The sequence below is a fragment of the Pomacea canaliculata genome, linkage group LG3 (genome assembly GCF_003073045.1).
Source record: "Pomacea canaliculata isolate SZHN2017 linkage group LG3, ASM307304v1, whole genome shotgun sequence".
NCBI lineage: Eukaryota > Metazoa > Mollusca > Gastropoda > Architaenioglossa > Ampullariidae > Pomacea > Pomacea canaliculata.
The window spans coordinates 36,070,808-36,084,527 of record NC_037592.1 but is presented as its reverse complement, the minus strand read 5'-3'; the positions used below and the strand labels follow the sequence as shown (position 1 = coordinate 36,084,527).

The following is a 13,720-nucleotide window of genomic DNA, read 5'->3' as shown; positions in this document are numbered from 1 at the left end:
TTTTTACAAATTACCTTATGAGTGTGTTTATATACTACTAATCCCTCAGTATAATTCAAGACTCACGTTCATTTCATAGTACCACTTGCGATAGCTGGCAATCTTAGCAGCTTCCTTCTCTCGTTTGTTGGCACGGAAATGCCAGTCCAAATGCTGCCGGTATTTCTCAGTTTCACTCATAGGGAAGCGGCAGCCACAAGAAGAACACTGAATACCTTGGTAGAGAAGGTGAACCACCTCACTATACTGCCTGAAAGCATTGAAAAATAGGTGTTTGATTTCAACCCATCAAATCAGCATGTACAATCCATCTTCTACTTACATTTACATCTAGTCCATACTATGTATAAGCAGAAAACCAACTGCATGTAAAATTTAATATGTAGAAAATGCATTTGCATATCTTCTGTATTTTGTTCTAGCATAAGAAGCTTCTAAAGAATGAAACACAATTGTTCAACAATGACAACCAAAAAGTGTACTTACTTTTTGAGTTTGACTGACTGGAAGTCTGATAAATCAGGTGGATGCTCAAACGCAGGCTCTTTTTTGGGAATAACAATCTGTAAAGTATCCAATTAAATTTATTATAACTTCAAGTGCATTTGAAAATGATCTCTAAGTCAAGTTAACCATTACACTTAGTTATCACCATTTTAAAGAACACAAACATACCGAAACAAAATGAAAAGCAAACGGTTTGTTGTCCAGAGTGATAGGATGATTAAAGAATATAAAATACTCACTTTAGGTTTCACAGCAGGAACCAAAGGCTTTTGCTCCACCATCTCCTGCTGGATTTCTGCAAGTGCTTCTTTTGGTTTTGCTACCTCTAAACTCACAGTGGTCTCCTCCTTTTTCTCTTCTTTTTTGATGATGCCAACTGCCACAAGTTTTTCAAAAAGATCTTTTACATCCAGCATTGATGCGCCAGCAGCAGGGGCCGCAGGAGAAGCAGCTGGGCCAGCAGCAGGTGTAAGAGGAGTAGCAGATGTCACTAATGTCTGTGGAGTAGATGACTGAGTCACCATCGACTGATGGATGCTTATAGGTCCAATTTGTGGTCCTGTGGTAGCAAATGGGCCTGGTGATGGGGAAATCATACGTGGCAAGGTTGGGTTTCCAATAAAAGGCGGGCTTGTCATTGGCTGTGCAAAGGGGTTTCCTCCCACTGTGGCAAAAATCAAATTTTGGTTAAAAATAATTTTTAGAAGCACATATTCAAGATGCATAATCCAAAACAAAAAAACTGGGACAGCCATGTATGTCTTTTTCAAAACCAAAAAATTTTAAATGTACAAGATAGAAAATATTTAATAAAAGTAGTCAGGTCTTCAACACGTGTGCCAAAATGAAGGGTGCTGCCCAAAACCGTGTCCGCTGGCAAGATGTTATTGCGGTCCTCTGCTCCTTAAGAATTACAAGGACCAAACTAAACTTCAATACATGTTTATAAACTAGAGGAATAAAACTATTTGTTTTGCAATGAAGAAAAACATTTAAGACACAATTTCCAGCAACATTTTGAGTGATGCATAAAGGAAAGTGGAACAATAAACTTACTCTGTGGGCTCATCATACGCTGAATGCCCATAAGGGCTTCTGGCAGCCCCAGAATTTGTGGCATGGTAACGGGCATCATAGGCAGTCCCTGCATCATATTTGCCAGCAGCATTGAATTCCCCATCAAGTTTTGTGCCTGTAACATTGCTCCTGGTCCTGGCCTAGGTCCTTGCATAGGGCCCTGCCCTACAGGGCATCCAGTTCCCTGGAACCGCACGCTTTGCTGATGTGGAGGCCTCATGCCCATCCCTTGGAGATGAAGAGCTTCAGTTCCTTGCTGCATTGATACCACAGGCTTTGGAGACTGGTTCACAGTAGTAGTCTCAGCAACTGGGGCTGGAGGTTTGCCAGAACTTACATCCTGAGCCACAGCAACAGCTTGAGATGTACAAACAGGCAAAGGTGACTTTTCAGGCAGTACTCCAACAACGGGGGTTGAAATTCCTGCACCAGGCTGATTTTGACCAATTGATCCTGGTTCGACAATTGGTTTGGCTGTTACATCTGCATCAATGCGCTGCCTGACACCAATGGTAACTGAATCAACCGGATGAGGATGACGTAAATCAGCTTTTGGTGACAGCTGCTGGGGAGTGCGTGCAAATGGTGATGGGCGATTAGACTTCAGTAATGCAGACTCATCATATGCCTCTGTCATTTCAGACAAGATCTTCACACGTGGTACAGGTGGTTCGAGGCGCACTGAACAAATGCGATTACCAATGGTGATGTTCTTTGGGTTGTTGTTGAACTTCACTTCATACCATCTACCATCAATGATAACTTCATGTGCTGGACCTCCAAATGCAAGAAAGTGAGGCCTTGGTCCAATCTTGACCTTTACAGCCCTGTCAAAAGGCACCAGATATGGAACATCATTGATGTAGATGTTGCGAGGATCACCCTCAAACCGGATACCATGAGGCTTTTTATTGTACATTATCACAGGAATTTTTCGGTCTAACTTAAGCTCGCATGACTGATTGTCAATAAGAATGCGGCGAGGTGGTGGCTCAAAACTGATTTCATGATGAACACCATTCAGGATTAAAGGACGAGGGGGACCTCCAAGGGTACCTTTCTCAAGTCTATCCACCAGTATCATGTTGTCACGGCCATCAATCTGAAAACCATATATTGTATTATCAAACACCATGTTGAGTGGTGGCGCATCTATACGCAGACGATACTGCTGACCATCAATCCAAATGTCACGATGAGGTCCATGATAAAATATCTCCACCACCTTCCCACCCAAGCTTATATCTTTCTTGGGTTCACCAAATTTGTAGACTAGTTCTCCATTTACACGAATGCCACGATCAAGAGGATCAATCAGAACATCGTAAACAACATTGTAGATCTTGATACGGCGTTCCACACCCATGCGGACTTCAAATGGCTTTCCATCTATTACAATCTCTTCCTTAACTTCATTACCAAGTAAGCCACGCATGACTGACCACCTGGGGTCATCCATAGGACTACTGGGTATGGGTGCATCATCGGGGAATCTGGCAAGACTATCTTGATGCATATGTGGCGCAAGACCCCGTGGCCCACTTGGTCCCTGAACAGGTACTCTTGGTCTAAGAGGACGAGGACCAGCTCCAAGGAAGCTAGGCCTGGGTCCATTAAAGGGGCCTGCTTCAAAACCAGGATGGTAGGGTTCCCTGATTTCACCATGTGGCACACGTTCAGATCTGTTCAGCGGAAAACTGTCCACTGGTCCCATTCTGCCTTCATGATCCCTTGGAAGGTTTCTGTCATCAAATTCTCTTGGTGGACCTCTGCCATCAAAATCTCTAGGACTCCGGTGATCAAAATCCCGAGTGTGCACCCTTCCTTCATAATCCCTAAGAGGCCCTCTGTAGTCAAAATCTCTTGGCATTCCCCTGGCATCATAATCATAGTCAGCATTCCTGTCAGGTCCGTGCCTAAAGTCTGGTCTGGAGGGTCTATTTCCTTCAAAGTCAGGTCTGCGGGGAACCCTTCTATGAAGATCTCTTTTGTCATAATCAGTGGCGGGTCCCCTTTCATCACTTTTTACATGATGTGAATCAACCGGAACTCCTGGAGCAATGCCTAGAAGAGGTCTTTTACTCCGGGGCTCACCATGAGGCATATCCTCAAAGTCTGCATGTGGGCTCCCACCATATTCTCTTGCACCTTCCCTGCTTTCAAAGTCTCTTGGACGGTCTCCTCTAGCAAAATCAGGCCTAGCACCAAATCTATGATCTCGCTTGGGACCCTCTCTGCCAGGATCATAATCTTGACGAGGTCCCGTCGACCATCAAAATCAGATCTAGGGCTGTCTCTAGCATCAAAGTCAGCTCTTGGACTCCCATAGGGTGCTGCCTCTTCTCTTCTACCAGATCTGCGAAGATCAACATCTCCTTCCTCTGCTCGTGATGCCCTGAAGTCTCTGTCTGCATGGCTTTCATGAACTGAGTCCTGTGGTCTATCAGAACCACTCTTACGAAAATCGCTGTCAAACAATCTCCTGTGATCAACATCATCTTGTATTTCTTTTCTTGAGGCTAACTTATGATCTCTCAGGTGAGGATCACCATGTCTGGAAGGATCATTCCAGTCTGCATCTCCACGATCAGAGGTTTTACGCTGCTGACGCTGAATGTCGAAAACTTGACCAAGCTGCCGAAGGAGATTTTGGTGCTCCTCATGAGACATGCGTCCTGCACGGAGTTCTTGCTCAGCCTGCATCATTATCTCTTCTTGATGTTCTAAAGAAAGTGCCTGTGGGATTGACTCCTTTATATCTGCTCTTACTAATGGACGACGTGTCAAACCAGGTTGTAGAATACTTCTTCTCCTGAAGTCCACATCATGAAGATCACGATCAAAATCACGATGACGAGGTCCACTAACTCCTGCTGCCTCTAAAGATGCACGCCTCACTTCATCCATTGATTTACGTCGCTCAAGTTCTAGGGTAAAATCTTCTGGATGGTTCTCTTTGAATTTGGACCAGCGCTGTTGAGCTGGACTCTGCATCAATGAACCTCCTTGCTGTCTGTAGTCGATATCTTGGCCGCTGAACAGTTTTCTGCAGAAAAAGGATCAATCAATCACAGTTGTTGTATAATTCAAAAAAAAAAAAATTAAAAAAAAAGGAGAGAGAAAAATCTAAGTTGCCTTCCACAAAATAAAATCAGTTTATTTTGGGTTGTCTAAACATACTGGCCAAAGGTATTCTTAGTCATTTTCCGAAAAATATACATATGAACATACTTTTGATTTCTTAACCATATAGCACTGCCTATAAGTATTATAAAGACCATGGCTAATAAATGAAGACTGAAAAGACAATACTGGGTGGTGTTTGTTATTATTACTGCTCTGAGGTAAACATTCGACTAAGAAACCTGTGAATTTTTGGAAAGAAAAAAATCTTGAAATTTACAATAAAAGTTATGAAAATTGCCTTCCTTGTGCTTCTCTGGCAAAGCCATGATCGTGGCTCATTGCGCTTTAAGGGTTAATTTGCTACTGATGTGATAACTTTTGGGGAATAATAATGCTTGTTTAATGGTAGCAAGAGCAGAAAATTTTGCAAAGCTTGAATAGTTTTCAAGTTGCTTGCTACTTATTCTTACACATCCAAGAAAGGCACATCATGGTTAGAACATGACATTTTTTCTTCTCTTATTTAATAGTCAGTGTCAATTATGATAGCTATATTATGTTTTCATTAGCAAATGGTTGACTCATTCTTGTGTGTTATTAAAAACATTAGATCCTGACAGGATCTTCACTAACCCAAGTTTATATGAGAGGACTACTGCTTAATCTGATACAGGCTATAGTGTTTAGCAACTATTTAACTAAGGAAAACTATGTAGGAAAAGTTTGATGTAATAAAGACAGGCAAGTAAAACGTACTCTATGTCTTCTTTGGAGTCAGATTCCCCAACAGAAACATCTGTTGTGGAGTTGTCTCCAGAAACAGCTCGTGCTTTCTTGGGTTGTGGAGCTAGGTTGTCATCACTGTCTAGAGACCGCTTTGCAGCTGCACGGTCATCGACATCAATAATCTTTTCCTGACTAGAAGCAGCTGAGACTGTGCCCTTGCTAGATGCAACATCACTGCCTGAGGAAGACGTTGTGATACATGAATTCTGATCAATACTTTTTCTCTTATCACCCTTGATGGGTGATCGGGAACGAGATCGTGAAACAGATCTTGATCGAGAATGATAATGGTAACTTCTACCTCTGCCTCTACCTCTTGAAACTCGTCCACGAAATGAGGAGCGGTGAGGGGGGGATTTGCGGTGGTCAGTCTTTTCTTCTCTGCCACGCCTCTCTCTTTCTTTAGCAACATGGCGTTCCTTGCTGCCATGTGATCTGTCTTCACCGGACCGAGCACGATCAGAATCCTTTGAGTCACGACGCTCGTGATCCCTGCGCTCTGTTGAAAGTGACCTACGAGAACTGGTGCTTTTTTTCTCTCTAGAAATGCTAGATGTTTTGTCAGTCTTTCTGGGACTTTTCTCACTGCTATCCGTTTCTCTGTCGGATTTTTTCTCCACTTTCCTTTCTTTACTCGACTCTTTTTCAACAGGCTTGTCCTCCTTTTCTGATATTTCTTCAACCGTTTTATCAGTCTTCTTTACCTCTGGATTTGTTTCGCTTTTTTTAAGTTTTGCACTTGTCAAACCAGAATCTTCATCTAAAGAACCTTTTGCATCAGTCTTTGGCACTACCTTCTTTTTCACAGCAGGTGGCTGAAGTTTTAGAGGTGGTGGCGTGCTAGGCACCTCAGATGTGTTAATTTTAAATTTAACTGGTGCAGGTGTCTTTTCTGGAACAGCCTTGTCTGGAATTATTTTTGGTTTTGCTGGTTTCTTTACTTGCTTACCCTGCTTTGATGTTGCAGAGGATTGTGCATTGTTTGGAAGTGGAATTGTGCTAAGCAAAGAGTCCTTGTTTGAGGGCTTGTTTGACAGATTAGGAGTTTTGGGCTCAGCATGCACAGGTCGAGGCTCTGTTACTGGAGCTGTGGTGACTACATGTGTGTTACCCGCTGATGTAAACCAATCAGCCAAAGCTGCAAGATCTTCACCAACTGGTGCAGGGACAACAGGAATTGCAGGTACAGGAGGTATTGGTTGTAGACCAGCACCAGCTAGTGTCAATGTCTGTGGCAAAAGCTGCTGCTGCATAGAAGTAGGTGGTGGTACCTGATTAGATATAATGCTAGGTTGTGCTTGTGAGGTAGGAGTTAGCTGTTGCTGTGATGTTGGACCTTGATTACGTCGCCTAGGATCTCTACTGGCCACAGAACTAGCAAGATCTGGATTTCGGGCCAAACGTGGATCCCTAGACCGTGCAGATGCAGATGAAGACTGAGATGCTCCAGTGGTCCGGGGAAGAGGGCCAGAAGAAAAGTCTGGTGGTGTTGAGCCTGGACCATCTACACTCATGAAATCCTGAGTAGCGCGCAGACGAGCTTCCTCTTCCTCCACTTTCTGTTCATACTGAAAAAATGAGATAGCAGTTACACTGTAAATTGTTTTATCTCCATGAGAATTATCAGTGTTTCTATTCACCCTTATACAAAGACATAGTACTTGAGTGATAGTCATTGAAATATCTCTACTGCAAACTTGCTCGGATATCCTTAACCATTGAACAATCTAAAAATCACGTGAACTGACACATTTTGGAAAAAAAAATCACCATTGGTAAACCATGTTATAACCTCTACATGAACACAAAACAAATGCTTCAGTATACAGGAAGAGCCCCTCCCAAAAAAATGCAACCTGATGTGTCAAAGCATCATTCCTGACTCTCACCTTTCGTTTTTCCTGCTCCAATTTTGCTCTGGTCTGAGCCAACTCCAATTCCAATTTAAGTCTCTTAAGTTCTTCTTCCTTTTCCTGAAGCTCTTTCATTTTGTCATCAGGAGAGCGATCAGGTAATGTTGCCTCAGACTGAGGAGAACTCGACCAAGTTGGACTGTTCTCACCTGAACCTGCTTGTGCTTGTTTCGCCTGTAATCAGTGATAACTAGACTAAGCCCACGTTTAATGCACGAATGGATAAAGCACAGTCATTTCCACCAGAAAAAAATAAAGTGTACTAAAATGGTCTATAGTTAAGACTTTTCTTTATCCTATTATTTTAAGTGTTTACCTGCTCTTTTCCAGTTTACTTAGAGATGCGATGTTATTTATCTACAAAACTTTCTTGGAATGATGCCATCCACTTATCTTTTGGTAATATACAAAAGGGTAACAAAATACTCAAAATCTTCAAAGATCGGTACATGGAAATTTTCACTTTTTTGTATTTAATAGACACTGCATATTGTTAAGATGGAGTGACCAAAGGTTGCATGAATGCTATAATCACAAGCTGGGCCTTGCATGTTGTACATGTGTTAATATCTTTAGTTCCATTAACAGTGTGCATCAGAATGCAATCGTCTGGTTTTAATCTTTTTAAAGGTGACAACTTTGGGGGAAAGACTAGTGTGCCAGTCGTCGATGTTTAAACAAGTGCATGGGGCAAGCAGTATTACCTGACTCACTAAAAATTTAGGGTTGACATGGATGCTCCCTTGTTCTGGTGGTTTTGCTGTGATGGGCCAAGCAGGGTCTATTCGTTTCACTCGCACATCCAAGGCAAAAAGCTTGTTGTTGGGGATGCATTTCACCCAAGTTTGTCGTAGTTTGTACATAGCTGTTCTGGTCTTCTCATCCACCTGTTACAAATGTCAAAACTTGGGAGAGTCCAAGATGGTGGACACCTTTCTTTGGCATGAACAATTTTATTGCTCTTACATTAAAAAAAAAAAAAAAAATATTAACTTTCCTAAAAGGTTGAATGGCTATATCTCTTGTCTGGAGTGCTGTCTGCCGATTCCAAAAAAGAAAAAAAACACCAACAAAACTCAAACTTAAAACATAAGCAGAAATAACCAAGCAATTTAACACACACACAAACTTCTATACCACAGCAGCATTTATTGCCCTCTTTCCAATCATAGCATTTCATGTATCAGAACAAAATAGAACACAACAGAATTTGTTCTTTTCTTGAAGTATCATGTATCCGAAATGCACCAGTTTTCAATCTTTTAGCTATGTTTGAGTACTTCGCAATGGCAAAGCATTAAAGACTTTTAATAGCTTCCTGTCAAGTACATAGAAAATATTCTAATGTAGTGTCAATTCTGTGTAGATATTTATGGAAGAAAAAGCTGGATTAACATCTTTAACACCATACATAAAAATTCCTTTAAACCTTGGTTTAACATATAAACTAGTGTAATGGCAATTGGAAAGGATTGCAAAAAAAAAAAAAAAACCCCAAGTTTTCCTTAACCTGTTTTTACACCGCGCATTTTGTTATAAACGTATAATCTACTCTTTCAGAATTCCAGCACTATGATAATTTGGTGGAAGCAGATTACCAAGTGGACCTGGAGGTGCAACAGTTCAATACTTGTGTTTTTGTGAACTTCCCCCAGTTGACCTGTCAGCAATAGGATAAAGCATTAGGGAAAGGTGGGGAGATTTGTGTTTTATGAGAAGGCAGCAACTAGGCTATATTGCAGCAGGCCCTGTAAACAGATGCCACTTCTAAAGAAAGAACATCGTGCCTGAGACAAGGGCTTAACCCAGGACAGCTAACCTTCACTGCATTAGTGACAGTGATAATCGTCGCCGGACTACACTTAGAAAAAGGTAAGGGTAAAAGGAAGAAAAAACCCGAGGTCTTAAAGCCCACCCCCTAAATCTCAGATACAAAAATTTTGGTTACTTATAATTTATACTTTTGGGGTACTGTTTCCTAGATCCAAATATTGTCAGTGGTGACAGGGAAAGTTTCTTTTGGTGGCTTAAAGCCAGATACCATCTTAATCTCATCTACACCAACAGGCACATTTGCAAAAACTGTACCCTCCAGAACTGTGGAACCCAAGTTTTACAAGTAACTTTTCATCTGCAGTAGTTGATGAACAAGTAGACTTCAAACTGATGCTGTGACAGCTTGTAACAGCAAATACTGATCGGAAATGTCTAATAGGCTTCTAAAAGTGCCTGTTAGATGTTTTCAGCGGTTTCTCTCGGCCATACTTATTAATATGTGCTCAGCTTTAATAATTAAGAAGTTGTTTCAGGCTTTTTCGTAGGCCTAATTCAGATTGACTCTTTAATGATAAAATCTGGGTATCAGTTAACATGCTGTGCAATATTTATGTACTTTAATGTACCAGAATATTTACCCCACTACGAAAATAATGTGTTCAGAGCAAGGAAGCACATGTAAAAAAGGGCAGACGCAGACATGCACGGTTAAAACTTGTATTTAAAAATGTAAACCATTAACTGTGAAATGTCAATAATATTGACTGGGCTAACATCACACTAAAATTAATTCTTCAAAAGAAAAGGGTGGGGGTGGGGGCGGAACTGTGCTGACCCAGTGTTTTTCAAATAGTTTCTGGGAATGCTAAATTAAGTCACAACTGAAATCATTTTGATTATATTGCTGAATTTGTATTGATTGCAAAGTGGAACATTCCATAAAAGCACCTATTTAACTGCAATTTTTTAGGTACTGCCGCAGATATAATGATACCCGCACGACAACCACATCATATGAGAAGCAGCAGCAGATGTGTACTGATACTACAGAAAAATTATGAGTACCTCTGAATGTCAACTCATTGTTTCTTTATCATAATAAAATCACAGAAATGTTTGCACTTAGGAATGCATTTTGTCTATATCTAATTGAAGGCAAATGGACTCAACGCAGGCACATCTCTATGATGCATATACTATTTGAGGTTTAAACATGTTAAAATGTGCTGTACAACTGCAAAAGACAAGATTTTACCACTGTAAATTACTCTTAGCATAAATTTTAAAGGTGCTACTTTTTCATTTCATGCATTCACACAAGCCCCGTGCATTTCATAATCTGTTCCTTCTCAACTTTCAAGTACGATAGCATCAGAGATGTTCAAACACTTTACTAAGTTTTAAGTGTTATGGCTCCCAAATACATGCGCTGAAGAATGCCACCAAATACTTATGGAAATGTGAATGGGGCATTTCAGACTTGCTTATCATGGGTGGTGCCCTCATCATCTAAACTTTTCTCAACCCTTTTGATAGGTGGGTCAACATAGGAAGGGGATCGGAGTACACTGTATTGTGTGGGTACTAAACTCGTTGATATGCCTTTTCTTTAATTACTAGTCTTAATGTAAAATAACTTTGTGTCTCTTTATGTTGTTTGTACATTGCCCACATTTCTACCAAGTCTACTAACAATGACAATTAGTCACCACAGGATGGCACAAAAATCTAGCTGAATCTGTATAAAAGTTGTACTATTCATACAAATGAAACCAGTGTTTCGAAATGCAATGTTTTTATTATTTAAGCCCTAGTGGTTTTTTTTTACTACAATCATACTTTTATAATTCAGCAGTCTACATCATCTGCACTGTAGATCCATCACAGTAAAATGCTCACCACCAACCACCTAAGTGAATTGGAAACTGGACCGCATAGACCATCTACACCATCTTTTCAAGACTGGTGGGCAACAATCCTTTATGACATAGCATGCCACATAAGGCTCAAATTTAACAGCTGAACTTTCGATGCTTGAGATTTCCTATAAACATTTAATATCAATATGGACATAAAATGGCTTTATTTGAGTAACATTTAAAAAAAGGTTTTAGGTTAAATACAGAAACTTTTACAATGATGTAACAAAGAGCACTTTAAGGCACGTGGTGTGAAGGCGATAGCTACCTCTTCAAACACTCGACAAAACAGCGTGACGATATTCTGGATAAAAAGTTGAGGGTACAGCGTTGATGAAAGATTCTTTATCATGGAGTCTATCAGATACAAAATAGGCAATTTCCGCTGGGCTGGAGCCTGAAAACATACAACAAAGAGATTAATGAAATGCTGGCAGTAAGACTCACAAGGCCATATTGACATGCATCGCTGCCCATGCTGTGAGAACCTGCAACAGACAACAGATGCATTTTAGATACTTGCAAAAACATTAACAGTGCAAACTACTTTACAAAAAAATCCTGTCTTGCACCTGGCTCAAGTCAGACAACGCTCCTTTGAGAGTCCCATATTTGTTGTCAATGAATGCAGTTGGGGTTCCTTGTGCAGGTTCTGTGGCGATGGAATATAGTTTCCTCTGGCCCCATATTTCCATCTCAGGTGATCAAACATTCCAAAATCATGGAGGCAACAATAAGTGTAAATACAATATCAGGGTAGTGTGATGTTGTCATGTCAATGAGTGACAAACCTACCAAAGTGTAATTTTAAAGCTTACCCGCCTGCCTTAAATAGGACATTAATAAAGCAGCACTTTGAAGTGGATAGAATATGATTTGGGGGCAAGAAAACTGCTGCAATTTTACGTCACAGTAAACCCATAAGAAAGCAAAATTGATTTAACTTCAAATCATTATCTAATGCCATGTGCACAATTTACTATGAATCAGTATTGCATGAACAGCAAGAGAGCAAAGGTTGCTTTCAACCATACTCATTAGTGTATTATCATTACAAGCTGGTTTAGGGTGTTATTGGTGACTGTTACTGTTATTGGTGACTGTTCATTAGTCACAGCCCTGAGAATGGTTTTCAGGGTTATCTTTTTGCAGAAGAACCATTAACATGGCACAAGGAAAACTCTGCTTTGTGAACCTAAACAGCAACAGATGTAGAAATGTTATGTGCAGTCATTTTTTTTCTTTTATGCACATTTGCATACTCAACGTGAATAAAAAAAAAATCGTTGTCAATTCTGAAATAATGCATAGGCCTTGTCAAGTACCAGGCACTTCTGCATTATTTTGGAACCAACTCAACAGTGTTTCAGATGTTCAGTGAACAAAAGTTTTCCGGCACAGCTTGGGTGCAGAACTGTATTTAGGCATGTGTTGCATGAATGTTAGAGTGGCTCACAATTGTATGCTTTTAAACATAATGCCTCCTAATCATCAACTTTAAACCAGGTTACACTATTCCTAAACGGTTAGAAAAGTGCACACTTCAGGTAAAGTGTTAAATCCATGACGCACATGGAAATCCTATTCATAGCAATTTTAGTTCTAGCATAAACATTCGGAACTAAAAAATATTGTTTACGAACATTCAGATTTCATGCAAACTGTATTGTCCCATGGATAGATTTAAATCAAATACAAAATATAATGCAAGACACACAGCTGACACACCAGGTTGGAAAATACACAGAATCAGCACAAACAACAGGAACTTCAAAATTTTTATTTTTTCATGAACTGAAAGAAAAACAAGCATAAATTTAATGCGCTCATCTTAATTTTAAATGATAACCGAATTCCCAGAATTGTCTTACCTCATCTCTATACAAGTCAGTGAACCACAAAAATACGCACGCCTAAACACTAAAACCCCGATTCGTCGATAGTAACTGAGACTTTATGCGTATTACTTTGAATTGGGTCAACCCAAAAGATTCGATGACGGCCATTTTGATCTCGTTCGCATGTAAGATAATTCGTCAACACGAAGGACGCCATTTTGTCACTCATGACAAGCGTACTAAACATTTTACAGAGCAATACATATATCTTCTAAAAAATGTGCGAAATACGATCTGATAAGTACTCGTAATACCTTTTTTGAGAGTTGCTAGTAGCTAATATGCTAGAAATAATATGTTGAACTGAAAAACAGGTGAATCCTAACCGGAATTACCAAACGTTTCCGCAAATGCTAATTTTCTTTAAAAATGAAATCTTACACTCTTAACTACAAATGGAATGTAATTATGAGAAAAACACACGCAAATAAATATAAAAACCTTCTCAATTTCTTCTTCGATAACTTGCACGATCTGCGTCGCCGTCTGCTCGTTTTCTTCGGCCAACATTGTCAGCATGTTGATCATCGGTTTACTGTTGAAGGTCAGGTCTGCCAGTGCAGCTCTGTAGCTTTCGGCGCTGTCGGTCATCTTTGGTCCAAAATAATATGAACGTTCTTCAAAGTTTAAATTGCAGTTTCATATGTCCTTAAATTCCTTTTGTTTGAGTGGCACATCGCTTGCTCACGTACGTTACAACATGGCGTAAGCTGAGTCA

The 13,720-nt window shown here is 40.2% G+C and overlaps 1 protein-coding gene across 1 annotated transcript in view; it reads right to left on the bottom strand.

The window, feature by feature from the left end:
* LOC112560885 overlaps positions 1-13,720 on the bottom strand; it is a 17,008-nt gene extending 3,288 nt beyond the window's left edge. Inside the window, 10 exon segments of the mRNA XM_025232995.1 lie at positions 67-250; positions 487-563; positions 747-1,171; positions 1,564-3,652; positions 3,655-4,630; positions 5,467-7,064; positions 7,386-7,583; positions 8,114-8,296; positions 11,373-11,501; positions 13,444-13,720. Coding sequence (XP_025088780.1) covers positions 67-250; positions 487-563; positions 747-1,171; positions 1,564-3,652; positions 3,655-4,630; positions 5,467-7,064; positions 7,386-7,583; positions 8,114-8,296; positions 11,373-11,501; positions 13,444-13,593 — 6,009 coding nt within the window. The 5' untranslated portion in view covers positions 13,594-13,720.